Source organism: Centrocercus urophasianus, unplaced genomic scaffold (assembly GCF_019232065.1).
Source record: "Centrocercus urophasianus isolate 14NV4802_14NV808 unplaced genomic scaffold, USGS_Curo_1.0 seq_25, whole genome shotgun sequence".
Classification (NCBI taxonomy): domain Eukaryota; kingdom Metazoa; phylum Chordata; class Aves; order Galliformes; family Phasianidae; genus Centrocercus; species Centrocercus urophasianus.
In genome coordinates this window covers 17,266,887-17,291,850 of record NW_024884811.1, presented here as the reverse complement: position 1 = coordinate 17,291,850, position 24,964 = coordinate 17,266,887, and the positions used below count along the sequence as shown (strand labels likewise).

Below are 24,964 nucleotides of genomic sequence, written 5' to 3'. Positions count from 1 at the left end.
AAAAAAAAAAAAAAAAAAAAAAAAAAAAAAAAAAAAAAAAAAAAAAAGGAAAAAAAAGCAGCATTAAAGCACATAAAAAAAGAGAATAGCTAGGATCAACCAGAGGCCAGTGTCATATCAGGAAGTCATAATTCCTATGAACCTCACTAAAATGTTTGTAGCTAGTTAAACACAACCTAAATTTCTACTGCTTTTATTTTTTGCATAATCAATATTCAGAAACTGAAAGGCTCTCTCTATGCCTATATGGCCACAGAACCACCAAGATCCTGCAGTCCAACCATCCAACTGCCACCAATGTTTCTCCACGAAACCATGTCCCCCTTGGAACAACATCTCAACATCTCATGAGCACCTCCAGGGACGGTGACTCCACCTCCTCCCTGGGCAGTCCGATCCAACAGCTGACAACTCTTTCTAGGTAGGAAAAGCCTCCAAAATCATTGGTGCAATCATTAATTGAGCACAGCCAGTTGGATGAAGAATATGACAGACTCTAGCCTGCAATGGATGAGATGGAGGAGAACACAACCAATTCAGCAACAAGCAGCTCACAAACTTAAAGTTCTGCAGAATCAGCTTAGCCAATGCAGAAATGCCCTGGAGTGTTCTGAGGAGTTGCTGGGACTTGATGCACAGTCACTGGACATAAAAGGGACCGTCAAATTCTCACAGGTTGTCAGACAAATAAATTCACAACGTTTTCAGCATTGCACAGCGCTGAAATCAGGAGTAAGTGATAATATTCTTTGTTTAATAGTGGGCTTCTCCCAGATAAGGCATGTATTCCAAGCTGCAAAGCTTTTGCCAGTGCATAAAAGATTCAGAGATAGACTTGGCAGCGTGTCCAGTTGTTGATAATCACATCATGGTTTTATGATTTTTGTGACTGGTATTCCACATGGTAACATCATGCATGGCACTGGGAGTTAAAGAGTTAATGCTCCACGTCTGTGGATTGTCAGTGGTTCTGAGTATACTTTTCTCAGAAGAGAAGAACTACAAATCCCACAACTGTTACATTTCCATTTTCCATTCAGAGAGAAAGATTAAACTGCTCACGAGTCACGAGACTGCCCCTTCTGTCACTGCTCACCTCTGCACTGTGTGCTCCCTGGCTGTCTCGCCTTCAGCATTACATTAGGGCCCTAGGTTTTGGACACTCTCTCACTTTATTTATTAGCTTCAATTCCAATTATTTTGTACTATATTGTGTTATCTTGCATTCTGCTATTGTATTTAGTGAGTTAGTTTTCTCCCTTAGATCGTTGCCACTGTTTTGTTTTTAGGCCCATCTCCCTACCTTTTCCCTACCCCTCTTCCCCCTCTCCTAAGGCATGGGTCTGTGGGTCCCTCCATCCCATCAGTCATGGAACCAGGACGAGCCAGGCCAGAGCTTTGACACTGCATAACACTGGAGAACAATCAAAGAAAACAGCAAAGTTGATAAAGCAATAGAATAAAGAAAAGCCAATGTTATTTGGCTTGCTCTAGAGTAGTAATGCCATGGAAATGAATGGTGATGGACTATACTAAAGCTTCAGAACATACATGATAAGATCAGAAGCCAAGTATATGAAAATTTGAGTATGAGTTTGCAAAGTTGTGGCAGGAGAATACTTCGATCCTATAACTCTGGAAACTAGGCATTTATGTTCAATTTACAGCACTTCATCTCATCTGACCTTGAAAGATGAAGATCCTGATGTTGAATAGGAACCTACTGAAGGCAAAGGCAAAAAAAGAAGTGGAAGGGAAAGAAAAAAAAAAGACAGTGGTGCATCAACTCCAAAAAGGACATCTGTTAGTGCAAAGCTGTCAACAAAGGGCAGCAGGAATTACTTCACTGGTGAACTATACGCATTGCCTGGAGACAGTGCTACTGAAATCAGGCAGCATTACTTTGAGGTGAGAGCCCAGATGGAAGTTAGAGCATATTTTATAATGCAAACTCAAAGGCAGATCCTTCCAGAATCAAGTTCACTCAGCTATTATCACCAATGTACACCACTACTGGTGTAGTGGTCTTGCAGTTAAGTACTGGTTTGCAGGTGCAGAATGCATGGTGAACACTCCAGAAGAGTGAAATGCATTCAGAAGATCAACTAGCAGCCTAAACAGTGTTGCCCAATGATATTTATTCAATACTTCAATTGTTGAATGTTTCTTTTTCTGTGCAGCTGCTACACATAGAAGATTGTGTGTTCAATTGAAAAGTGATTAACTTAGATTTGAAAACCAGGCAGATAGACCAGAAGTTGTAGCTAAATACTGTTTAATATTGCACTTCTGCATTTTGTTATGGATTTGAATATTAATTTTATGCATATTTTTCGATGAAGAATATAACAAACACTGTTATCTTAGCTCTACCAGCAAGAATTGACTATACATTTTATCACTGTTGTCTCAAACTTGAATTTCAAAAGAATACTGCATCATTTAAAAGATGACAGGCTAGCTATGAAGGAACAGTAAAATCTGTGCTTTTTTCTTGATTAAAAGAATTTTTCTAATTTCCATGAGTAATCCATTGAAGTATCATGTACTTAGAGTTCGAGTTCAGTTCCTGTTTATCACAAGTTACACAAAGTATAAGAATGTGGAGACACTTAAGAGCATTGCTCTGGCTTCTTTGAAGACTGAGTATGATATGTCAGCTATTTAGCTAGAAAGTCTTTCAGGTAAGTGTTTCAGAACCAAAAATCCAGAACTTTTCAAACACGCAGTGTGGAACTACTCTCAGAAATAATTTACTTTGGGTTTGCTCTTGGTTTTCCAGTTTTGTGGCTTGATGCTGCTAGGATTCTGACAATCAGTAGTTCATATTGATTGAAGTACATCAGACAAGAATGACAAGCTGAACAGCTCATTCACGTCTGCAGATAACAAGGCTGCAGCGCCGTCAAGTTTGGGATCGAGTGCAAAAGCTTTAGGCTAAATGCAAAGAAGAAGGGGAGCTATTGCTTTGTTCAGCTTCTTTCAAGCCTACATCTTTCTGATTAAAAGGCATACAGTGTTTCCTGACACATGTCTTAAACTTAAGCTGGTCTTTTTCTCATAGGCGTGTAAGACAGTAGTAACTACATTGAAATTATAACCCATTGTTTTTAGCTCTTAAGTAGTATGAAGGATTTTGAGAGCACATTCTAGGAAAAAGAAATATTCACTATGAACCTCTGATGAGTTCTCATATCCTACCTTTCTCTTTGGTATCAAAAACCTTTCCAGAAAATTTACCAGAAATTATCCATACTAATTTGCAATCAATTTCCACTACATTCTACATATATACATATAAAACCAAAAGGCATTAGAGCTATCATGTATTAAAGCTATGCTGCAAATATACAGTGCCTCTATGATTGTCAGCTTACGTCCAACAACAGGAGTCTATGGGAAAAGCTAGCATTTAAACTAGTACTTGATACAACCCAAAGGATTAAAAAAATCTTAACAAACATTCAATTTCAGTGTATCAGAGAAAGTTGAAGTCTGTCACAATTGCAATCCACCTAATGTATACTACTGAACATTTAAACTTCGGTAAAAGCTGCTCTTCTAAGGAGATTTTCAAATACCGTGACTGCTTAGCAAGAGATAAGTCTAACAACTACAGATATCCATTAGCCTGCCAGTCATGGGCACAGTCCTTAGCTACATACTGATAAGTCTGCATTTAAACAGTATCAGAAAATAAGGCACCAAGAGAAGGGCTACCTTTATTAGACACAGAACAGCGCTGTCATTCGTTCACTGATTTCAGAGACAGGACTACTTTGAAGGTCAACGTACCTATCAGAAACAGCTGCTTAAATCTTGTGTACGCAGTCTGGATTTCTTGCAGAGATGGAAGGCTGCTCGATAAGTCGTCTGTCTTCAGGAGTTCATAGGGAGGTTTTCTAATTGTCCTATAGATTCTATATCAAATCACCAAGAGATTAAAGCCTTCTGCTTCACAGGTCAAATAATGCACCAACTAAATACAAAGTTAATATGAATAAGTTTGGGAAATCACTGTAAGACTAAGAGAAAGAGATCCCCAAAAGCTAGTGGCCTCCATGAAATTCTACATACTGATTGGAAGCTTGTCAACAAGCTTATGAAAATTTTTGCTGCTCTGACCTCTCACACTGAGAAGAGTAATGCCCATACATATTTGTGCACTTTATGAATATTACAAAGACTGCTTGATTTTTACTATTGCTTCCTTAGTAGGCACTGTCTTCCCAACAGATGCCAAAATTACTTTAATAGAAGACTATTTACAGGCAAATCCAGAAAGAGGATGGATAGAAACACCCACATTTCCCAGCAGACACAATTTTCCCTTACTTCTACCAAGTTACATTCTGGCACTTAGCTACCAAATCTGTTCATGAGACATGAGAGTAAAAGAAGAAACTACTTCAACTTAAACAAGACAGTATATCCCTCCCTTGTACTTCTCTATACACATGCATTTTCCCCTAGGAGGGGAGAAAAATGTTAGGCCAGGTAAGCTTTGGTTTGAACCAGAGAGGACCCTCTCACTCACGCTCCAGAGGTTGTGTATTTGTGTATGAGTAAGATACTAAGCATTGACTTTGTAAATAGCTATTGTTACACCGACTTTTTGTTGTAAAGTTTTTGCAAAAGCTGCTGCAGCTTATAATTCAGAAGTTGTAGGCAATTGGTCAGCACAGGACAGTATTTTGTTTCCTGGTTGTTGTAAAACAGAAGACTGCTTTAAATAAGAATTACAGGAGTACCTTTGAGAAATGTAGGTCACCAGATCTACTAGAGGATGCATCAGAGCAGAAGAGCATCAAGCAAAAGCATTAACTTGTCAATTATGACAATTCTTCCAAACTGAAATAAACGATTAGTGGCAGGATATTCGGCTCTAAAACCTTTCCAATAAAATATGCTGTCAATTACATACATCTGCTGTGTGACTTAGTTAAGATTCCCATTACAGTGACACGTTAACACATCCTTATGGACATCTTGCACCTGTATTTTGAAATATTAGTGGTAAACTACCAGTACTCCATTCCATAGCAAAAATACATAAACACCAATACTGCCCACAAGTTCAGAATCCACAGATAAGGATCAGAATATCAGTAGATACTTTATTAGTGCTTACTGTTAGCTTTACTTCCACATTATGAAACAGCATTAAGAGCCACAACACACAAACTTCCCCATTTCAGAAGGAAATGCTTGAGAATCTGTAGGAAGGGTCAGAAGCCTCTCTCATGGAAATATAATTAAGAACTTCTTGTATTTAAAAATAAAGAGCCAAATTAAGTTACTATCTGTTAGTTCTCTGATTAACTATCCCATCTATGGCAAACAAGTGGCTAGTGGTGAAGCAGATAATATACACTGACTTGGCTTCACCTCTTAGGAGCAAATTATTAGGTAAGTTCTCTCCAGGACACCAAATAAGTTAAAAAAAAAAAAAAAAAAAGCGGGTGTAGGGAAGCAGCAAGTCATCAGCAGGCATCTGTGTTCTTCTCTTTATCTCAGCTTTCACATTTTTCAAACTGCTGAGCTGCACCAACTCGCTAATTCAGCTTAAAAAAAAAAGTCTTACCAACACATTTGTAGTGAACTACTACAAACCAGTTGAGAAGACAGCTGATTTTACAAAGATTAACTTCAACTAAAAAAATTCATGTTTAGAGATGAAGAGTTTGGACTCATTCACTTGCAAACATTAATTAATGATACTACTACTGTAGTTAAGAACTACAGAGTTGGCACTGCTTTACTTAAGAAGGATGGTTTGTACAGAGATTAGTCTGGTATTATATATTTCTGCAAATAAGTCTGTAATGACATTACAGTCCTGCACAACTGACCAGGGATGCTATTAGACCAAGGACTTAAACCCATTTCACTACAGTAAACTACTTTTAGTTCTAGCTCTGATGGGTGCAAGCTTAAAGATATGGCATATATGGAAAAAGAGAAGCAAGGTCCATACCAAGCAAAGTGTTGTGGACAGAATAGCTATTACTGACCCATCCAAGAAGGCTTTTTGCATTTGTGAAGTGCTGTCATCCTGTTCTTTGGGAAATGCAGACATTTTGAGAAGAGCAGCACCATTATGGCAAGACCAACACCAAATCTGCAGAAAGACATTTACTGTGATAGAAGTTGATAAACCATTTCATACAAAGTAGCTGACTGAGTCATTACAGGAAATTTCTTTACGCTGTGCTTTGTTGAATGTTTTATGTATTCACAATTCAGTAATAGCAAAGTTCTTCTCTATTTACATCCCAATTACATGCCTCAGTATGCTATTTACATTGGAAGATCTGCTAAAGATGGCTCTTGTAAATAACTCAACAGTCATCAGGAATAGTAGTATTTTTCTAGTAGTTAAGCCACAAAATAACTCACAATATATACACTCTCATGGTTTTCCACATGAACTGTATGTAAAGAGTAACTAAGCCCATGAAACATTAAACATGTGCTCCACAGCTACACAGGTTGTGCAGCACACAGAAAAGTGATGCCTACTTATTTTCACAGGAATTGCAAGTTACAAAGAGCACAATAACACTAATTAATAGAACAAATTTTCAGCTACAAAACACATTTTTCTATGTAGTCACCACCATTAGCTATGCATTTCACAAGTGATGAATAAAAGCATGCATGCCACACTTAAAACTCTGCACCAGGGGAGTGACCCACTGTGCTGTCACCATCGCTAAAAGGCACCACTGCGGCTTCACTGTGCTGTCATCCAACGTTTGGTGTCCACAAACGTTCAGCGAGTGCAAATGAACATCGATGGCTGCAATTTTTCCCCACATGGAGGAATTCGATGACACACCTTTGCTTCATATGCACTTCCACTGGCAGCCTGACAAAATGGCATCTGACCTTCGCTGCCATCAGTGGCATGGCAACAAGACATAAAGCAATATTAGCTGGGAAGGCTCAGTCTCTACAGTCATACTCCCAACAACTGTCTCTGACACTGTGGGCAGACAGAATCAAATAGGAGGCATTACTTTTGGAGCAGCCCTCATAAAACAAACTGCACTGTTACAAGTATTCTTTACAAGAGGTCAGTCCTCAAAGCTTCTCACTTCCCTATACACCTTCTCAAGTCCCATCAGAGTAGATATAGCCAAGATATTTTGAACACAAACTTCCCATAGAGGATTTGAAATAAGAACAAGAATTCTACTAAGCTTCTAACCAATGCAAAGTGCAATAAAAAGCTTCTTTATATTGTCTGGTCAAATGAAGGCAAGTAATTTAAATTATTTTGATCTTCACTATCAGAAAGTAAAGATTAGACAGGACAGAACTATTTTCATGAACTGATTAAGAGTATAAGTATACATGTTTTTAATTGGCAAATTTGATAGACACTCAGCAACTAAGGTCAAATATCCCTAGTGAGGTTACTTTGCTTCTTGTCTGCATTCTGTCTTACCAGTTCTTCAAGAGTGGTGCAAGCCAGGAAACCAAATCCAGCTACAGGTAGTAGAATATAATTTATATTTATATATAGTTTCATTTTCTGTTGAGACTGGCAGAATTACTTGATTTTTCTTTCCCCCTACTGGCCTTGTAGAAATGCTGCACTGTTACAGACATACTATTTACCAGTACTCAAACTGGCTAGCTGTGCTGTTCAACTATACCTGCACATGCAGGTCTTCACCTCTATATCCAAAATGCATTTCCAGCCCTACATCCTGCCCCAGCTGGGTAACAGTCAGCACTCAGTCTCATGAGACACAGGCTGATGGAAACACAAGTGAACAGTACGCGCAGAGTATAGGATGTTAGATATTTGATATAAGTAAACAGGTCTGTGAATCAGCAGATTACGTTCTTTGTTTCACACCATTCAAGGGAATACAGAACACTTCGTGCACCTCTCTTTCCAAAATCTATTTCCTTTACTATAGGCTACGTAAACTAAATGTGAACTGTTAGAAACACATTTTGAAGATGAATGCATTAACATCCAGAGTATTAGTTGAATTTTATCATCTCAATATGATTATTGACCTCAGCCACACATGCATATATACTTACAGGAATGCCTCTGCCTTCATACTTCAAAATACTCTCTTCAGAAACGCATATGGGAACAACAAAATACAAAGGCAACCTAAGATGACAAAAAAAAAGTTTCATGCAGTTGGGAACAGAACAATTTCCAAACTCCTTTAATGCTGGTGTGTGCTTTAGCCCACATGCTAATTATGTATTCAGTCTTAGAGCAACAAAAATCTTTCCAAATAGACAATTCTGTCCTCAATAAAATTTTCAGCTTGTTAATATTTTTTTCCAATCCTGAACTGTTCATTTTCACTGAAACACTACCCTGGCTTCCTAAGGCTGCAATTAAATCCCACATTCAATTATAACATCCAAGAATGATCATTAAGGCAGTCTTTGTTCTCACACTACTAGCTGTTTCAACCATATCCATGTAATATTAGATAACTAATTCAATTTCTTCATCTTGTAAGCCATGCGAGTCACAATTCAAGGATGTCATTTAATATATCATGAGTTTCCAATGTAGATATTATTCCAGTAAGATATGACTTATGTTTAAGGCCCACACAAGCCATGATAAGTATTTAACCTTATCTTGAGTCTCAAAGCAGATCCAGAATGAGTAATTAAGATTTAGCTCTACTTTGAAAATTGGACTTTCTTTCCAAGATCTATGAAACTTTACAGGATTTGACTGTTGAACAGTAGTATACAATGTATTGTACAGATCTCAAACATACTTTTTAGCTAAACTGGAATGCATATACATCTGTAACCTTCCACTATTGGAGCAATAATTTAATTTCCACCAGCACACTCGCTGATATACTTTAAACCAGTTACTTTTTTTCCACCCAAAAATTTAAAAAAAAAAACCACTTAACTACATGTGATTTGAGTTTTTAACAAGTGTCATGCTGGCTAGTTAAGTGTGATAAAGTACAGATACTAGACCCACATTATTTCAATTCCACTTTAACGTGGTGCTCTTCATCCTTGGAGATAATCAGAACTATTCTGATTAAACTTAATTTGGAAGTTAATTCTGCTTGAGCAAGGATTGCATAAAACAACCTCCCAGGTCAAAGCATACTATAACACAAAATACAAATCAGATGCTAAAAATCAGGCATAATACTACCTTATGATGCCAAGCATTAATTTTCTGCACGAATGAGATGTATTTCTAAATTTCATTATTAGACATGGCAAGCTTACTTTTCGGAGACTTTGTAGCCTTCATTGGTAGATACTGCTTTGTATTGCACATTCCCCTTTGTTCGCTCCAACTCATCACGCCAGTCTTCAAGAGTATCAAACATCACAGTTTGGTTTCTTCCATCTATCAGACAAATTATGTTAATTCAGATTTCGCATTTCATTTAACGCTCATTCTTTCATCACAGCTATGAGTTTTACACTGAATACAGCATCTGAGGAATTTAGTAAGAATGGGAAATTGATTACGGCGGTTGGCCATAATCATTTCAACTAAGACTTTTCCCATGCTTCCACTTAGGCACCTCAGCAACAGTTACAACAGCAGTCCGATTTAGCCACAATTCTAATTCAACAGACGCATAATTTACGGAGTAATGTCAATTGTTCTGGACACTGGTCATAATTAAACATCCTGCAAAACTGAAACGGTAATGGTGCTGGAACTTCCACGGAAGATACAACTGCAGTGCTAATAAAGACCAGTTTCTTCCACATTTACTTAGCCTCTTTCTGGAGAAACCTCTTTTTCTGATGTTTGTAGTTGAAACTGAATAGCAGTTACAGATGAATTACCTAAGCCAGCAATGTGCCCTTGCACCAAAGGAAGCCAATGTATTTTTTGTCTGCATTAATTAAACCACTTCCCACAAACTGAATGAGCTATTATTCCTCTCAATTCAGAACTGGAGAGGCCACTGCTGGAACAACGTATCCAGCACTGCGGTCGTCAGTACAAGACAGGAACTGTACAAATCAGTTGAAGATCCACTCAGGGTTTGTTGAAACAAGAGATAAGAGCTTGAATGCTGGAATTATTCAGCTTGGAGAATAGAAAACTCCATGGGATCTCAACACATCTAAACTCCTGATGAGGAAGATGGGAGAAGCAGGAATTAAGAATTTGTTGCTAGACTCTCAGAGGTATCCAGTGAGATGATATATGGCAGCATGCACAAGTTGGAATGCAGCAAATTCCAAAACATAACAATGAGGGCAGTCAAATAATGAAATAGGTTGCCCCAGAATTGTGGATTCTGTCCTTAGAGATATTCAAAACTCAACTGGATGCAACTCTGAGGAATTTGCTGTAGTTGAGCCTACTTCGAGTGGTGCAGGGCAGAGTGGAGAAGATGGAAAGGCATACTGCTTGATATCCAAAGGTTTCACCTGATCCAATGATTTTGTAATTGCATGAAATACTTTGATAAGTATCCATTTAACATCTTGGGTACAAGGAAAACTTTCTTCTGGAAAAGCAGCATGTATTTTTGGTGCACCAAGAATCAGGTTAACTTAAAACAACGCTACTGCTTCAATTGAAGATAAAACCACTGAATACTAAGAAGTGCACTGATAACCTTTTATCTGAAGTTTTGAATATTACTATATTTTTCAGCAAAGTTTGATCAAGCGGGAAAGGTATGTAATAAATCAGCAAAAAGGAAGTCAGATAATTACTGGAATCTCAGTAAATGAATCTATGGGTTTTTTTGTAGTTGCCTGGGAAAAGTAGAATGCTTGCAAATAAGAGAGAAAGGGGAAATTCTCTGTCAGTGGCCATTGCAACTGTAATAATTTAAAAAATTAAGAACAGGAAGTTTGGTTCGCTGCAATGCTACACAAAAGAGTAATAAAATAAGCAAAATATGTTCCAGATGAGAGCACCCTGGAGAAATGTATACAAAAAGCATTTGAAAATACTGATAACAGTTTTCAATCCAAAGATGTTATCTTGCTTGCAAAAATTCTGCACAACTTCATGGACATTCACAAAGACCAACTGTAGATGATTTTGAGATTTTTAGGACAAAGTGAAAGAATGCATGACAAACGAATCTTCAGAGGCAGACTGCTAATCAGGTAGAGTCATAAACCAAGTACAAACTCAGCTACTAAGCATCCCAGACTGCTTTAGGAACTAACAGCATGCAACAGATACCATCTAAAAATACAAGAACATTTACCTGTGTTGTTCGGGGCAGCTGATGCATAAGAAAACAAAAACAAGCGTTTAAGCAGCTTAGGAGTCTGGCTATGATGAATTATGCCACTGACAATCTAGGAAAGGACCAAAAATTAACACCCAGACTAATTAAACAGTTAGTGTAAACAACATCACTTTTGAATCCCCTCTCCCAGGTTTAAAACAAAACTGCTCGATGGGTTCTGTCTACAGCAGCTGAAGAGCAATTTCTGGAAGGGCTTCCCTTGTGTTCAGGACAATATGCTTACCTGACTCCCTGAGAAGCATTCTACATGTTCAATTTATAGATCGACTCATTTAGTTTTGCATTTAAAATAAACTCAAATTATCAGGAAACTAACTGCTTTACTATTAGCAAGACTGAAGTGCACGGTGTTGTAAAATAGTATCACATAAGCACAGAATAGCTTTACAAGTTTGTTGGATCTGAAGCTAATTATACATACCACTCTCAAGCTCCATTTATCCTCATGTGCAACTACATTTTATTTTTTTAACTGCTGTATCTAAAAATGTTTAATGAATAAGGCTGGCTTAAAGAAGTCTCTCTCAATTGGCAATGCTCACAAAACACTTCAACTTAAATGGATTTCTTAGAATTAAATTCATCCTTCCCTAATCCCCAACAAAGAAACTAATACCTAAACCATGCTTAAATGGTTAATGGAACAAATGAAGTTCCTGTACTTACTCTTTTTACTTCCTCTTCTTTTGTGTATCTGAGGCAGAAGTTAAATACTCTAAGGTCCTTGCAGTAGATAATTAGCTTCTCTGGGTATTTTCTCAGTTGTCCAGTTAGAAGTTTCTTTTTCTCATCATAAACTGCAAAATCAACAAGATTTTTAAAAAAAAAATCAAAAAGAACAGTACCATGAATTAATAACATTATCCCTACTTGCCCATGCAAAATCTGAGAAACTAATTCAACCCCACGTTTCAGCAATTTGAAACAAGCAAGCTACAACAATATTGAAAGCTGTGGGTTGATGCACTCATCAAACATTACTTGCTACAAGGTAGGAACTGGACTTACAGCTAAACCATCTGCTCAGTGTTTATTTTTGTTCATTCTGACAGCATAAGTTCAGTTTTGAAATACATGAAGAATAATTTGGTAGTTTTGCTTGAGAGTTAAACCACTGTGTTAGTTAACCTTATTTTAAAATTGTTTATTTTAAACCATAACAAATCCCTCAAGACAGCCCTTTGTTCACTTCCTTTTGTGAATATGTATTTTTGCATCTTCAATTCTCTTTTTCTCCTGGAGCCTCAAGAATAGAGCTATTCTTGAGTTCCAGGAAAGAAAGAGAATCTACCTCCTGTGGAAGAAAGGATGGGCAGCTCAGAAAGAATACAAAGTTGTTAAGATGTGCAGAGACAAAATCAGAAAGGCAAAAGCCCAGCTTGAACTCAACTTGGCCACTGTGGTAAAAAGGAACAAGAAGCTCTTTTACAAATACATCAACAGTAAGAGAAGGACTAAGGAGAATCTCCATTCTTCACTGGATGAGGCTGGGAATGTGACCACTGAGGACAAGGAAAAGGCAGAGGTTGTGAATGCCTTCTTTACGTCTGTCTTTAAAGGTCACACCAGTTATCCTCAGGGTGCTCCACTCTCTGACCTGGTAGTCTCGGCTGGGGTGCAGGCAGAACTCCCTGCAATTCGGGAGGACGCAGTCACAGACCTACTACTCCAGCTGGACTGTCACAAGTCCATGGGGCCGGATGGGATTCACCCAGAGAGCTGAGGGAACTGGCAGAGGTAAGAGCCGAGCCGCTTGCCATTATCTATCAGCGCTCCTTGTTGACTGGTGAGGTCCCAGAAGACTGGAGGCTTGCCAGTGTGATCCCATCTACAAGAAGGGTTGTAAGGAGGATCTGGGGAACTACAGGCCTGTTACCATGACCTATGTGCCAGGGAAGGTTATGGAGCAGATTGTCTTGAGGGAGATCACACGCATGTGCGGGACAACCGGGGGATCAGACCTAGCCAGCCTGGGCTCAGAAGGGCAGGTTCTGCTTGACCAACCTGATCTCCTTCTATGATCGAGTGACCCGTCTGGTAGACGAGGGAAAAGCTGCTGATGTAGTCTACCTCGACTTCTGCAAGGCCTTTGACACTGCCTCCCACACTATTCTCCTGCAGAAGCTGGCAGCCCGTGACTTGGACAGGTACGCTCCTGGCTGGGTAAGGAACTGGCTGGAAGGCCGGGCCCAGAGAGTGAATGGAGCTGAATCCAGCTGGCGACCTGTAATGAGTGGTGTGCCCCAGGTCGGTGCTGTGCTCTTCCATGTCTTTATTGGTGACCTGGATGACGGCACTGAGTGCACCCTCAGTAAGCATGCGGATGACACCAAGTTGCAGGAAGTGTCAATCGGCCTGGGGGCAGCGAGGCCCTGCAGAGGGATCTGGACAGGCTGGATAGCTGGGCTGAAGCCAAAGGGAAGGCCAAATGCCAGGTCCTGCACTTTGGCCACAACAACCCCAGGCAACACTGCAGGCTTGGGGTGGAGCAGCTGAAGACTGTATAGAGGAAATGGACCTGGGGCTATCGATTGATGCTGGGCTGAACAGGAGCCAGCAGTGTGCCCAGGTGGCCAAGAAGGCCAATGGCATCCTGGCTTGCATCAGAAATGGTGTTGCCAGCAGGTTTGCCAGCCAGTACTCAGCACCTCCAGTACTGTGTCCAGTTTTGGGACCCTCACTGCAAGACAGACATTGAGGCCCTGGAGCAGGTTCAAAGAAAGGCAACAGAGCTGGTGAGGGGTCTGGAGCACAGGGCTTATGAGGAGCAGCTGAAGGAGCTGGGATTGTTCCGTGTGGAGAAGAGGAGGCTCAGGGGAGACCTCACTGCTCTCTATGACTACCTGAAGGGAGGCTGTAGTGAGCTGGGGGTCAGGCTCTTCTCTCATGAAACTGGTGATAGAACTGGAGGGAATGGCTTCAAGCTGCACCATGGGAGATTTAGGCTGGGCATTAGGAAATGCTACTTGTCTGAAAGAGCAGTCAGGCAGTGGAATGGGCTGCTCAGGGAGGTGGTGCAGTCACCGACCCTGAAGGTATTCCAGGAATGATTGGACTTTATGTTGAGAGATATGGTCTAGTGAGTACTGCTGGTGATAGGTGGATGGTTGGACTGGATGATCCTGGGGGTTTTTTCCAATCTTAGTGATTCTATGATTCCAGTACTATCAGCAAGGCCACTGGAAATAAAACCAAACGCTTTAATAACAACGCACCAATATTCTCCCTCACCTACTCCTTCACCAATCCACACACTGTCTGTAAATACTCTGAACACTAATCCAAAATCAGGCTGCTCAGTAGAGTCTGCTTACAAATTACTAGTCTCGTGCCTACTTTTTTTTTTTTAAGTGACATAGACATACCTATAAGCTCTGCTGCAAAACATCACTTTGACTTGTAAAGTAAAAGCTCATTTTTTAACACTTTTGACATTTTGAAGAAATCAAGAGTCTCAACAAACAAAGTTCCCTTAGGTACAAACAAAAGGCGTTCAGGAATTACAGACCTGTACTACTCTACAATGCAATTGCTTAAATCAATTTCTAACTTCATATTTATGGGAAATAGTTGACACATAGAATAAGATATTTGTACAATTTTAATCAGAGACTTTGTATATTTTTCACCACAAATAAATGCATTTTGAAGAAACTGATTAATCTACATTTTGTTTAGGGCAGACAAGCATGAGGGATGGAACTGGATCTTGCAGATTTTCTATCTGTCATTTCATCATTAAAATAAACCAGATTACCCAACCTAGTCTTGAAAGTAGGAACTCCATTCATTTTCTAAAAACGATATGTACAGAACAAGAATTAGAAGGCATTTACACACATTAAATCAAGAGCTGACCTACCTCCATAGATTTGATCTACACATTGCAGAGTTATGTCATTTTCTCCAATGATCTTATTCTTAAGTTGTGGCTCCTAGGACACAAGAAAAAAATCTCAGAAATCCTGCACTACTAAGAACTAGCACTTCTCACAAGTAAAGTGTGTAGTTGGCACAGACTGCAATACCAGTTTCACTCTTATTTTTGTAAGCTGTGTAAGACAAAACACGAAACAGCTCTTAAAATACAGATAGACATAAGTTACACAGGCATGGTATATAAGCTGAAGATTATGTTTAAGTTTCTACCATGTCTACAATCATTCTTACTTTCCAAGTAACTTTGAAGCACACATTTCTACTGAAGGTCGCATTTTAAACCAGAATCACTGCTGTAAACAGGAAATACACGAACTTTATGTAATCCAAGCTCTTTTATGAAAAGTTTCCTTGCTGTGGGAAACTGGCAGGAAACAGAAAGTGTCTTAAAAGAATGCATATCCCAAGTATTCTCAAGACACTTATTCCAACATAAGAATTGGACTTATCACTAGGCAAAATAAAGTCACACAAGCCAATTTTGTCAGGCTCCCTTCACCTTCCACAAATTCAGAGGATTCAAAAAGAGCTTGAGTGATGCCACAAAACACTAGTGCCAGAAGGCTTGTGTACAGTACATGAGCAAATAACATATAGCTGCGAACAAAGTCAGCTCATTCAAACTATTTCCAGGTCTGCACTACTCTGGAATAGGTGACTAACAATAAACTTACACTGAGAAATACTTGCTGACTCAGCTTGTTATAAATCCAGGATTTAACAAGCTGAGAACAGAAATTAGCAAGGTCACTGCCATGTTTAGAATATATCTCATGGGATCTGTGGGAATGGCTGTCCAGCTTTGTCCAAATTCCTTTCAGAAGCTTTGAAAAACCTCGTATTTTGCTTTAGAAGCCTTAGTTTTCAATATTAAATTCCCTGAAACTTTGTTCCCCAAATATCTGACTGCAATCAACACATCTCACTCACTTTCAAGTTGATCTGGGACTCCTAAGAGCCACATATTAGTTCTTCCTACACTTGCAACACCTAAATGGACCAGGTTCACATGCCCCAGCATACCTGAAGAAGCGTTGCACTAATACCCCTCTTTGAGGACTCAATTTGAATACCAAAGAAAAGGAAACTAGACAAGTTATTTCTAAGAACTGGGAATGTTTTAGTTTTTAAAACATTCGTCAGCTTGAAATCTTTGTAGCTGACATTTGTCCCTGAGTGGAATAACGCAGAGCTTTACTGAGCTACACAGCAGTTATTTTGAGGATTTCCACTGTATTTTGGCCTACCCAGTCTTTTGGAACTGCAAAATGGTTCTGTAGATGCAACCCAAATTCAAGCCCAATGTTACACAGCATTAGAAAGAAATATGTTTGATGTTGACACTTCTGCAGTTGCTACTTCCCAAGCAGTAAGATTTAAACTAATTGTAGATTTAGCTTTCAAACCATTCTGTTCTTTTAACTTAAGCTTAAACATAATTACTGATTCACAAAATAAAAACTTAAACTACATCTAGTTATAAATATCCATATACAAACTTCAAATACTTTCACTGAAGTAGTCTGAGCTTGAGGCAGGATATGTATAGATCAAATAGATGCAGACTGATTAACACAAGTCTAGCACCATTAAAACTTCATATAAATATATATTCATTCTTATATAAAGGAAAAGCAAATTTATTTAGTCAAAGAGACTATACTTCTTCAGAGTCTGTTTGGTCATAATAAGAAGACTTGTCTTCCTACATTATCATCTGAAGTAGAATCGTCATCAAGGAAAGCAATCTTGAAGTTTGTGCACACAAGTTTTCCGTAAGTGCCACGATTTGATCCATCTTCTTGTATGTACTTATATACTGTGCTTGCCTCACAAAGCAGCTGTTCACCTGTATAAAACAAACATTAACTTGTAACAACTGATATGTACCATTATTTCAGTACATCTTAAAATTAGCATTTACTTCCTTTGCAGCTTCTTGTAACTGTATGCCTGAAGATATTTAAGTACTTACAGAAAGAATAATAGGAAGCTCTTGCAATCAGTACCCAGAGAGTCTCTCAGGTTACTAACACAACTAAAGATGAACCAAATGTGGTTCAGCTGAACACAGCATATTTTGTAATGAGAAGCATCTTGACCATGGCCTAGTAGCTGAAGAATAAAGAGCCACCACACATTTGTATATTTGAAAAACAAAACCCAAACCCCAGTAAAGAGCAGTTAATACAGTCAATGAGCTAACTGAAAACTCGCAGTTTTCCACACCACTAAACTTCAATAACGCTGAAAAAATCTGAGTTAATTATTACAGCATTCACACAGCTAGTTTTCCACAGCCTTTACTGGAAATCTTTATTTTACACATCCCACACTATTTTAAAGTTCTCAAACAAGTTACAAAAATGTTTAGTGAAGTTTTAATCTCCAAGTTAGCAGCTACACAACTTTAAGTTTAAAATCAAAGCAGGTTTTAATAAGTGCAGACATTTAGACTACTCTTTTCTAGAAAGAAAACGTGACAGAACAATACTACATTAAGCTTTCACTTGTGTTCTGTCTTAGCATTCTCGTCTTTCCTAACCATGGAAAACACTGATTGTATTTTCAAACAAATGTAAATTTTAGAAGACTTATAGAATGAATGAGATAGGGAAAGGCCAAAGTAGCTCAAAAGTGGAAAGAGCGCACATAGAAGTTAAGTATCTACTAGATTCACTAGTATCTACGAGGCCTTCGGTTTGAAGGTAAAAAAAAACAAACCTAAACCACCTTAAAGAAACAGGACAAAATGGAAGTTTGGACTATTTTCTACATGCATCTTAGCTGAAGGTACAAAATATACATCAACTTTTTATAAATTCTCAATAATCCACACAGATAGATACTTAAAATATTCAACCTGCATGGAGGTAATCCACAAACAAGTATTTTACCATCTTCAACTTGGATGTAACTTGGGTAATTATGGTACACAAATGAGTGTACGTATAATAACTCTTATATAATTCTTTTATTATTTAATTCTAAGCACAATTACCTGGTAGTAAACGAGGATTTACTTCCTTTTCAATGGGTTCCTTTATATGTATTTCCTAGAGAGAAGAAGAATAATTACTTCTTTGCAGAAATCATATCTTTAACATACACTGTACACGACTGCACTCACATTCTAGCTAACAGGAAAATTAAAGCTGGGGAGAGTACTTCCTCTCTTAAGGTAAAGAGAAAGTTTGCAGTACACTTTTTCCACTTAGTGATCTATCTAATAGACAGCTGGCCTTTAGATAGTTTCACAATGTTGAAAACTTCAAAAATGAAATTGCTTTGATTAGGAACAGACAAAAAATAAGCATTACTAATGGCATAATTTTCTTCAGTAAAAACAAATGGATGAGTGTAAACGTAGTGTTACATTGTCTCCGAGAGTTCACTGGAAACTCTTCCACATAACTAGTATTTGCTTATAATGCACCCTTGGTAGTTTTTAATTCCTCATCCTTTGTTAGCTGTTTTCACTTTTTCTTATGTGTATTTTTGCAAGTCACTCAACAGCACTAAGATTATAGTGAAATAGACTTCAGAATCCCAGAGCAAGGGGAAACACAAGTCAGAAGATATTTCGACTTCAGTTTTGACTCAAAATGCGTGAAACAAACCTATTCAACCCTCAATATTTCTTATTCTAGCCTTCAGGTGCTGATAGTTGGCTAAAAATCTCCAGCTGAAGGAGTATTAAACAGGACACACTGCACCCTTCCTGCTCAGACGGATCAGACTTCCTCCTGCAGTCAGAGTCACTTTGCATGCACTCAAGTTTTTGTGGAAAACTATTAGTTAACTGGAAACCACCCCCAGGGCCACAGCAGTAAGCACACTAATTTTAGCTTCTGACAGTATCCAAAGTCAGATTTTTCAAATCAAGACAAGCAACGGCAGGGAGACATAAGCAACAGGAAAAAAAGGCTCTGAGAGCACAAAAATAATCTCCACTTACCATGCATATAAACATTTGCTCTCAAGGCTCAAAAGAGTTTTACAGCTGCACAGTAAAACTAAAAATACCAGGAAACTATGAGAGCAGCAGGCTTTCAAGGCAGGCTGACAGAGGTAAAGGTTCTAAAAAAGCAGCGGTGTTATGAAGAAAAAAGATCAGTTGGCAGCTTACAGAGAAAACAGAACACAGTTTGCTGGCTTTGACTTCCAAGACAGGCTCTTGCACAAGCAGTTTTAATGGAAGTTACAAGCTACTATACAAATACAGCGCAGGTCAAACATTGCCACGTTCAGAGAAGAAATGAGGTTTTCTAATGTTGGGTCTTCACCACTGGCAGCTCTGCAATGTGTATTCCAGTGCCTTTACAGTTATGCATCCTACATCACTACGTGTACCTAAGCACAGCACAGTTCACTTAGAAACTGTGCACCAACAATCACTGCTATTGAACAATAAGAAGTATATTGACTTGGCATTCTCCTATTAGCCTCAAAGAGATTACAAAGAATGTAATAACTACTGTGCATATACATAAATCACTTAACCTTCACACTACATCTACCATTTTTTTCAGTGCTGCCAGAAAATTACAGGAAAAAAGACTCCAAAGGATTCCTCTGAGCTAACATCTATCCGTTAAAATGTAACAAAGCTTTTTATGACAGGTTCAAAATAGTTTGTCCCCATGACACGAGCAGTTAAAGGATAAATCAGTTGACTTTTGAAAACAGCAGGAATTTTACTTAGATAGCGCCACAGCAAATCAGAGACTTCAGTCAAACATACACAGCTTTTAAAAAAGGCGACTCCACCGCCAGTTAACAGGAAACAGAATGATGTACTAACTACAAGCAGAATTCCTATGTAACAGCTTACCACTGCTGAAACTCCACAAACAAGGGATCTATGAGAGTCAGCACTTGCATTCCCTCACAAAAGCAATCCTGCGAAGATGGTTTTCATTCATATGCAAGCAATGAACAGCTGAACACTGCCGAAGAATCCATTCTGCTGCACTTGTTTCCCAAAGAAGGGCATTTAAACATTGAATTCTATTAACGCCACTTCATGCTGCTCTTTTTAAGAGACAAGGCAAAGACCTGAGGAAAAGTCGTTAACTAACCACAGGACAGTACAAGCTGTACTGAACTCAGTTTAGCTACTCCTTCTTCTTTACCAACTCAAAGTTTCTAGAGTGTTCCAGTTTGGGACAATCAGATCCTAGGACTGACCAGTGCCTATAGCCACGACACGGCACACCCCTCAACGCCTGTTCAATCACAGCCGTACAGTTTATGCTCTCTTATACCCAGGTTTGTGTGACTACATAGTGAGGTAATTCACAGTTTGTAAGACCAGATAGGAAGCCTCTACATGTGCTTGACTTTATTGTTACTGCCTAATGATAGCTGAACCAGTTCACGAACATGACAAATGAGCACAGAACCAAAAGCAAAGAAAGCAGCAGAAGCAGGTCTATCCTTTTCAACAAACTATAAAATCCGCTCAGACCACAGGAAGCTTCTCTCTTCAATTTGTCGAAGTTAAACATGCAAGCATTTTATGTATACGACCACTGAAAACTCCCCCCACCTCTGTGCTGGTGCTTCTTCACCTGCAGTGTCCTCATTCTGAGCGCCTGAAGCAGCATCTTCACACGTCTTACTCAAGATACAACACAAAAAGTCCTATTAGGAATGATACATAAAAGACATGTAGAGGACACTATGCAGGAAGTTTGGATTGCCTTAGAAAGGGGGGAAACAGAGACCTCCACTCTACTGAACATCGTACAAACGTTCTCCACGTACATGTATATCATACTCTGCATGCCTTTTTCCAGGTTATCTGAGTAAACGGTGAGAGGCTACACACCAACGTTTGATGCTGTTATGATTGGTAACTTCAGAGTACACAGAACTGCAGTCTGACATGGCACACCACATAGCAATTTGTTCAGCATCATCCTTCTCACTGATCCAAGCCAACCTCAACTGACTGCACTGTGACCACCCTGCAGACACCACGCTCCCCAAGGACTTTTTGCTTCAATAGCCAGGTGTTGCCTAATGTTGTTAAATGGCTTTCTTAAATAGCCTGCAGGGAAGCTCCACGTCATACTGAAGCATGCTGTGGACTTTTTTTTTTTTTTAATTTAGCTATACTTCACTACACTCAGCCTCCTGTTAAAGACTATTTTCTGATCAAGTCTAACCCCATCCTGTATTCCAAATAAAACAGAAGAGATACCACATTTTAATCAAAATAACAGTACTGAAAATAATCTCTAAATGCCTGTTTTCCTTCCTTTCACAGCTCCATTATCCAAGTACCCATTAGATCACTGCACATGTTTTCCACATTTGTTTCATCTTTTATCCTTTCCTCCTTCCTCACATTGTTCTGTTCATCTCCTCTGACTTCAGTGCCCGGTTTCCCCCACGTCAGCTTGCAGCCCAGCTGCCTACTTAGGAGACTTTTAATCCTTACACCACCCATCGCTCCCATCACTCTAATCAGGACAGCCATCAGTACAGAACACACAGTGAGATATCATGATCTACCAGGAACAAGTGTTTGTAGTAGTTACGGGCTGCTTAAGTCCCACTCACATTCCGCAGGGTACACTCTGCATCTACTGAGTAACCAGCAGTCACCCCCCCCTTTCTGATCTTGTTTTGACTCCACACTCAGAGCTCCGATGGGGCAAAGCAACAACCAGGCACCACTACTGCTGCTCTGAAACTGCATGGAACAGAATCACTGAGTTTTCAGTTGACACTTACATATGTTAGAGAAAGAACATACCGCGAGTTAATACAAGAACTAATCTCTTACAAGAATTAACATGAGAATTTTAACTTCAAAGCATATACACAAAATAAAGAGCAAGCTTCTAATCAAGGCTGACAGCACAACTTTTATTCAAACTGAGGTTTTATGGAAGATGTGATTCAGCATGTTAATCTTGTATAAGCTTACAGTTTCTAAGTTTTAAAGCTAGGAAGTGTGAAGTAATTCATCGCTTCTGTTTTCTGTGTCCCCACAGAAAAATATTCCTAGCCTATGACCAGGCATGTCAAAACACTGACTTTTACACCCTGGTGTTCACTCCATTTCCTGCAGGGTAGCCAAGTCTGTCCTGAGGGGAAGTGTGTCATTAATATCAACATCCTATGGGCTCACTCTTAACAGACCACTGATTGATCTGTGGCTCCATACAGCAGAGCATAACTAGGTTATATTTAGCCAGATGTCAGAAACTCCACTTTTCCAGACGTTCTGTGAAACACAACGGAAGCCACTTCCATTCCTTAACAAATAGCATCTTCTGTTCACACCTTACTTGTACCGTGCCATGTAGTACTACTACCATGGGTAGAATTCTCACTTCTTCAACAAAAAAAAAAACAAAAGCAGCTTAAAGCAAGCTTGATCTCCATCGTCAGATCAAATGCCATCTAGATGTAGCCTTAAGCTCACAAAGCCCCTGTGCAGCTGTTTCCCACTTTGTGGAAGAGTCTACCAGAGGAGGACACTAAACGTGACTTTCATCTATGTGCTTTTCCAGGCAACTAACTGCTAATGAAACCAACAGCCTACAGCCTATCCTAGTATGGAAATTGCATAATCTTGATGAAATGAGAGTTTCCAGTTCACCAAATTACGCCCCACAGAAAAGGGCCTGGAACATTTCCACTGTTTTACCAGCACAGCCTGTTTCAATACTCAGCTACATGGAAGTTAACATGTACAGAAAATGTGTCCTGAAGGTTGTCATTTCCACATGCACATAGAATACAGTTCCTTGACAGATACTCACTTCTGCTTATTTTTAGTCTACCTAACATGGTTTTCTAGATCTCCAGACAATTCCACAGGTTTCATGGGTTTCATTAGATATCTAGAATTGTATTTTTAATACTACTAAAAAACATTCAAGTCTTCCAGCTTCCTGTGCAATCACGCTGTGGGGCAATTATAGGTTGTCAGAAAGACAGCAACACTTCACAGAGCAAAGAGTTAGACTTGCTTTACCTGCTGCCAGCATCTGACCTCTGTTTCATTGAGCTCCTGAAACCACAGAAGGACAGCAGCTTTGTGGCAGCAGTCAGCCTCTACATATTTCAAAGCTTCAGCTGCAAGGGCCCATGAAATTTAAGCACACGAGGAAAGCAGCATGAACAAACAAAAAACAAATGACCAAGCTCTGGAACATTAATTAAGAACTTCATCTTTCAATATTAAGTGCTCTCATCACCCTTCCTGCAGCCACCAGGAGCTGCAGTGTTCCACAGCAGTAGTTCTAACCAGGTTAACTACGCTCCATGGTTTGGTGGCTTGGCGCACTGCATGTATGCAGCTTATACCTTTTCCCAACAGCCTTTTTTTTCCCCTGAGAAATACAATCACCCAGCACGCTCACTTAAAGGGCAAACTACCTTTTAGCAAGTCTAACAAGCGAAGCTCCTACCTCGATTCCAGGAGCTTTATTTGTAGAATGGGACCACTTTCCTAAGGTGAAAGACTGACTCACACGTGGATGTATTTGCAGACCCAAGAAGTCTTGGTACCTGCTGCTTGTATCCTTTCACTGGGGAGTATAAGGAAGCTTTGAAGTACTAAAACTGCACATCACCAAGGCTGAAAAACCTACAAAAACAGAGCTGCTGCCACAAATAAGGAAATAGGCTTTGTACAGCACAGTTGACTTAAGGAGGCCACGGTAACTCTGCGCTGGTATCTCAGAGTCAGGGACAAGCAAAACAGAGGGTTCTCCAAGGTCCTTTCAGCAATCTGCTCAGTACTAATTAACAAGATAAGAAAACATTTTCCCACAGAAGCTATCATAAGAACGGGAGATAAAGCGTTATTTTGACGCAGACTACAGGGAATCGAGGAAGACAACAAGCACAAAGGACTCGTTTCCAAGATCAACCTTCCCGGAACGCAGCGGTAGGCAGCACGAACGAGCTGAAGGGCAGTGAACCAACGCCACGTGCCCGACGGCCACTCCAGCCTGGCCGCCAGCACCGCGCCCCGCCGACAAGCGAAGGAACAGCCGAGAGTCCGCCCTCCGCACAGCACGGAAACCCAACGGGAGAACGGGAGCGGGGAACGGGACAACCCGCCGCGGAGCCCCGCCGCCCCGCCAGCCCTCCCGCCCGGCCGCGCCCCGCACCTCCGGGCTGATGTAGGACACGAAGGACGGCTTGGCCGCCTTGGCTCCACTGCCCAACATGGCTCCGGCCGCCTCCCGTCCGCCCCAGCGACCACCGGCACCGCCGCCGCTTCACGGCACTCCTCCTCAGCGAGGCCCCGGCCGCGGCATCCGGCGCACGGAACACGACCGCCGCGTCACTCTGCCCCGCCCCGCCCCGCTCACTGGACAGAGCGGCTGTCCGTCATGAGAGCGCCCTCCTTCTATTGGCTGGCGGCCGTGGGGCGGGAGTGCCGAGGAAGCACTGTGTCAGTGCCTCGCTGCTGGGCGGCAATTAGCGCCGTTCATTAACCCCGAGTGGTGGCTGCTGAGCGGGTGGGCAGGGCGGCGACAGCGGCCACGCTTGTAAAACACTGATGGAATGGATGAGCTAAGAGAGGTTTTGAAGTTCTTACAGTTCCTGCCTTGAGCTGGTTGCCCCCACCAGTTCAGGCTGCCCAGGGCCCCGTTCCAAGCTGGCCTTGAGCACCTCCAGGGATGGAGCACCACAGCTCTGGGCAGCAGTGCCAGAGCCTCACCACCCTCTGAGGGAAGAATTTCCCCGTAACGTCTGACCTAATTCTCTCCTCTTTTGGTTTAAAG

General features: G+C 40.2%; 1 protein-coding gene across 1 annotated transcript in view; it reads right to left on the bottom strand.

Moving 5' to 3' along the window:
• The window catches only part of MTMR12 (myotubularin related protein 12), a 33,992-nt gene extending 9,542 nt beyond the window's left edge, over positions 1-24,450 (bottom strand). The window contains exons 1-10 of the mRNA XM_042825837.1: positions 24,344-24,450; positions 18,205-18,259; positions 16,913-17,052; positions 15,127-15,199; positions 11,931-12,061; positions 11,220-11,313; positions 9,253-9,376; positions 8,065-8,140; positions 6,015-6,121; positions 3,796-3,920 (exon numbers count right to left, since the gene is read on the bottom strand). Coding sequence (XP_042681771.1) covers positions 3,796-3,920; positions 6,015-6,121; positions 8,065-8,140; positions 9,253-9,376; positions 11,220-11,313; positions 11,931-12,061; positions 15,127-15,199; positions 16,913-17,052; positions 18,205-18,259; positions 24,344-24,403 — 985 coding nt within the window. The 5' untranslated portion in view covers positions 24,404-24,450. The remainder of the gene's footprint in view (positions 1-3,795; positions 3,921-6,014; positions 6,122-8,064; positions 8,141-9,252; positions 9,377-11,219; positions 11,314-11,930; positions 12,062-15,126; positions 15,200-16,912; positions 17,053-18,204; positions 18,260-24,343) is intronic.
• Positions 24,451-24,964: the final 514 nt, after the last annotated feature.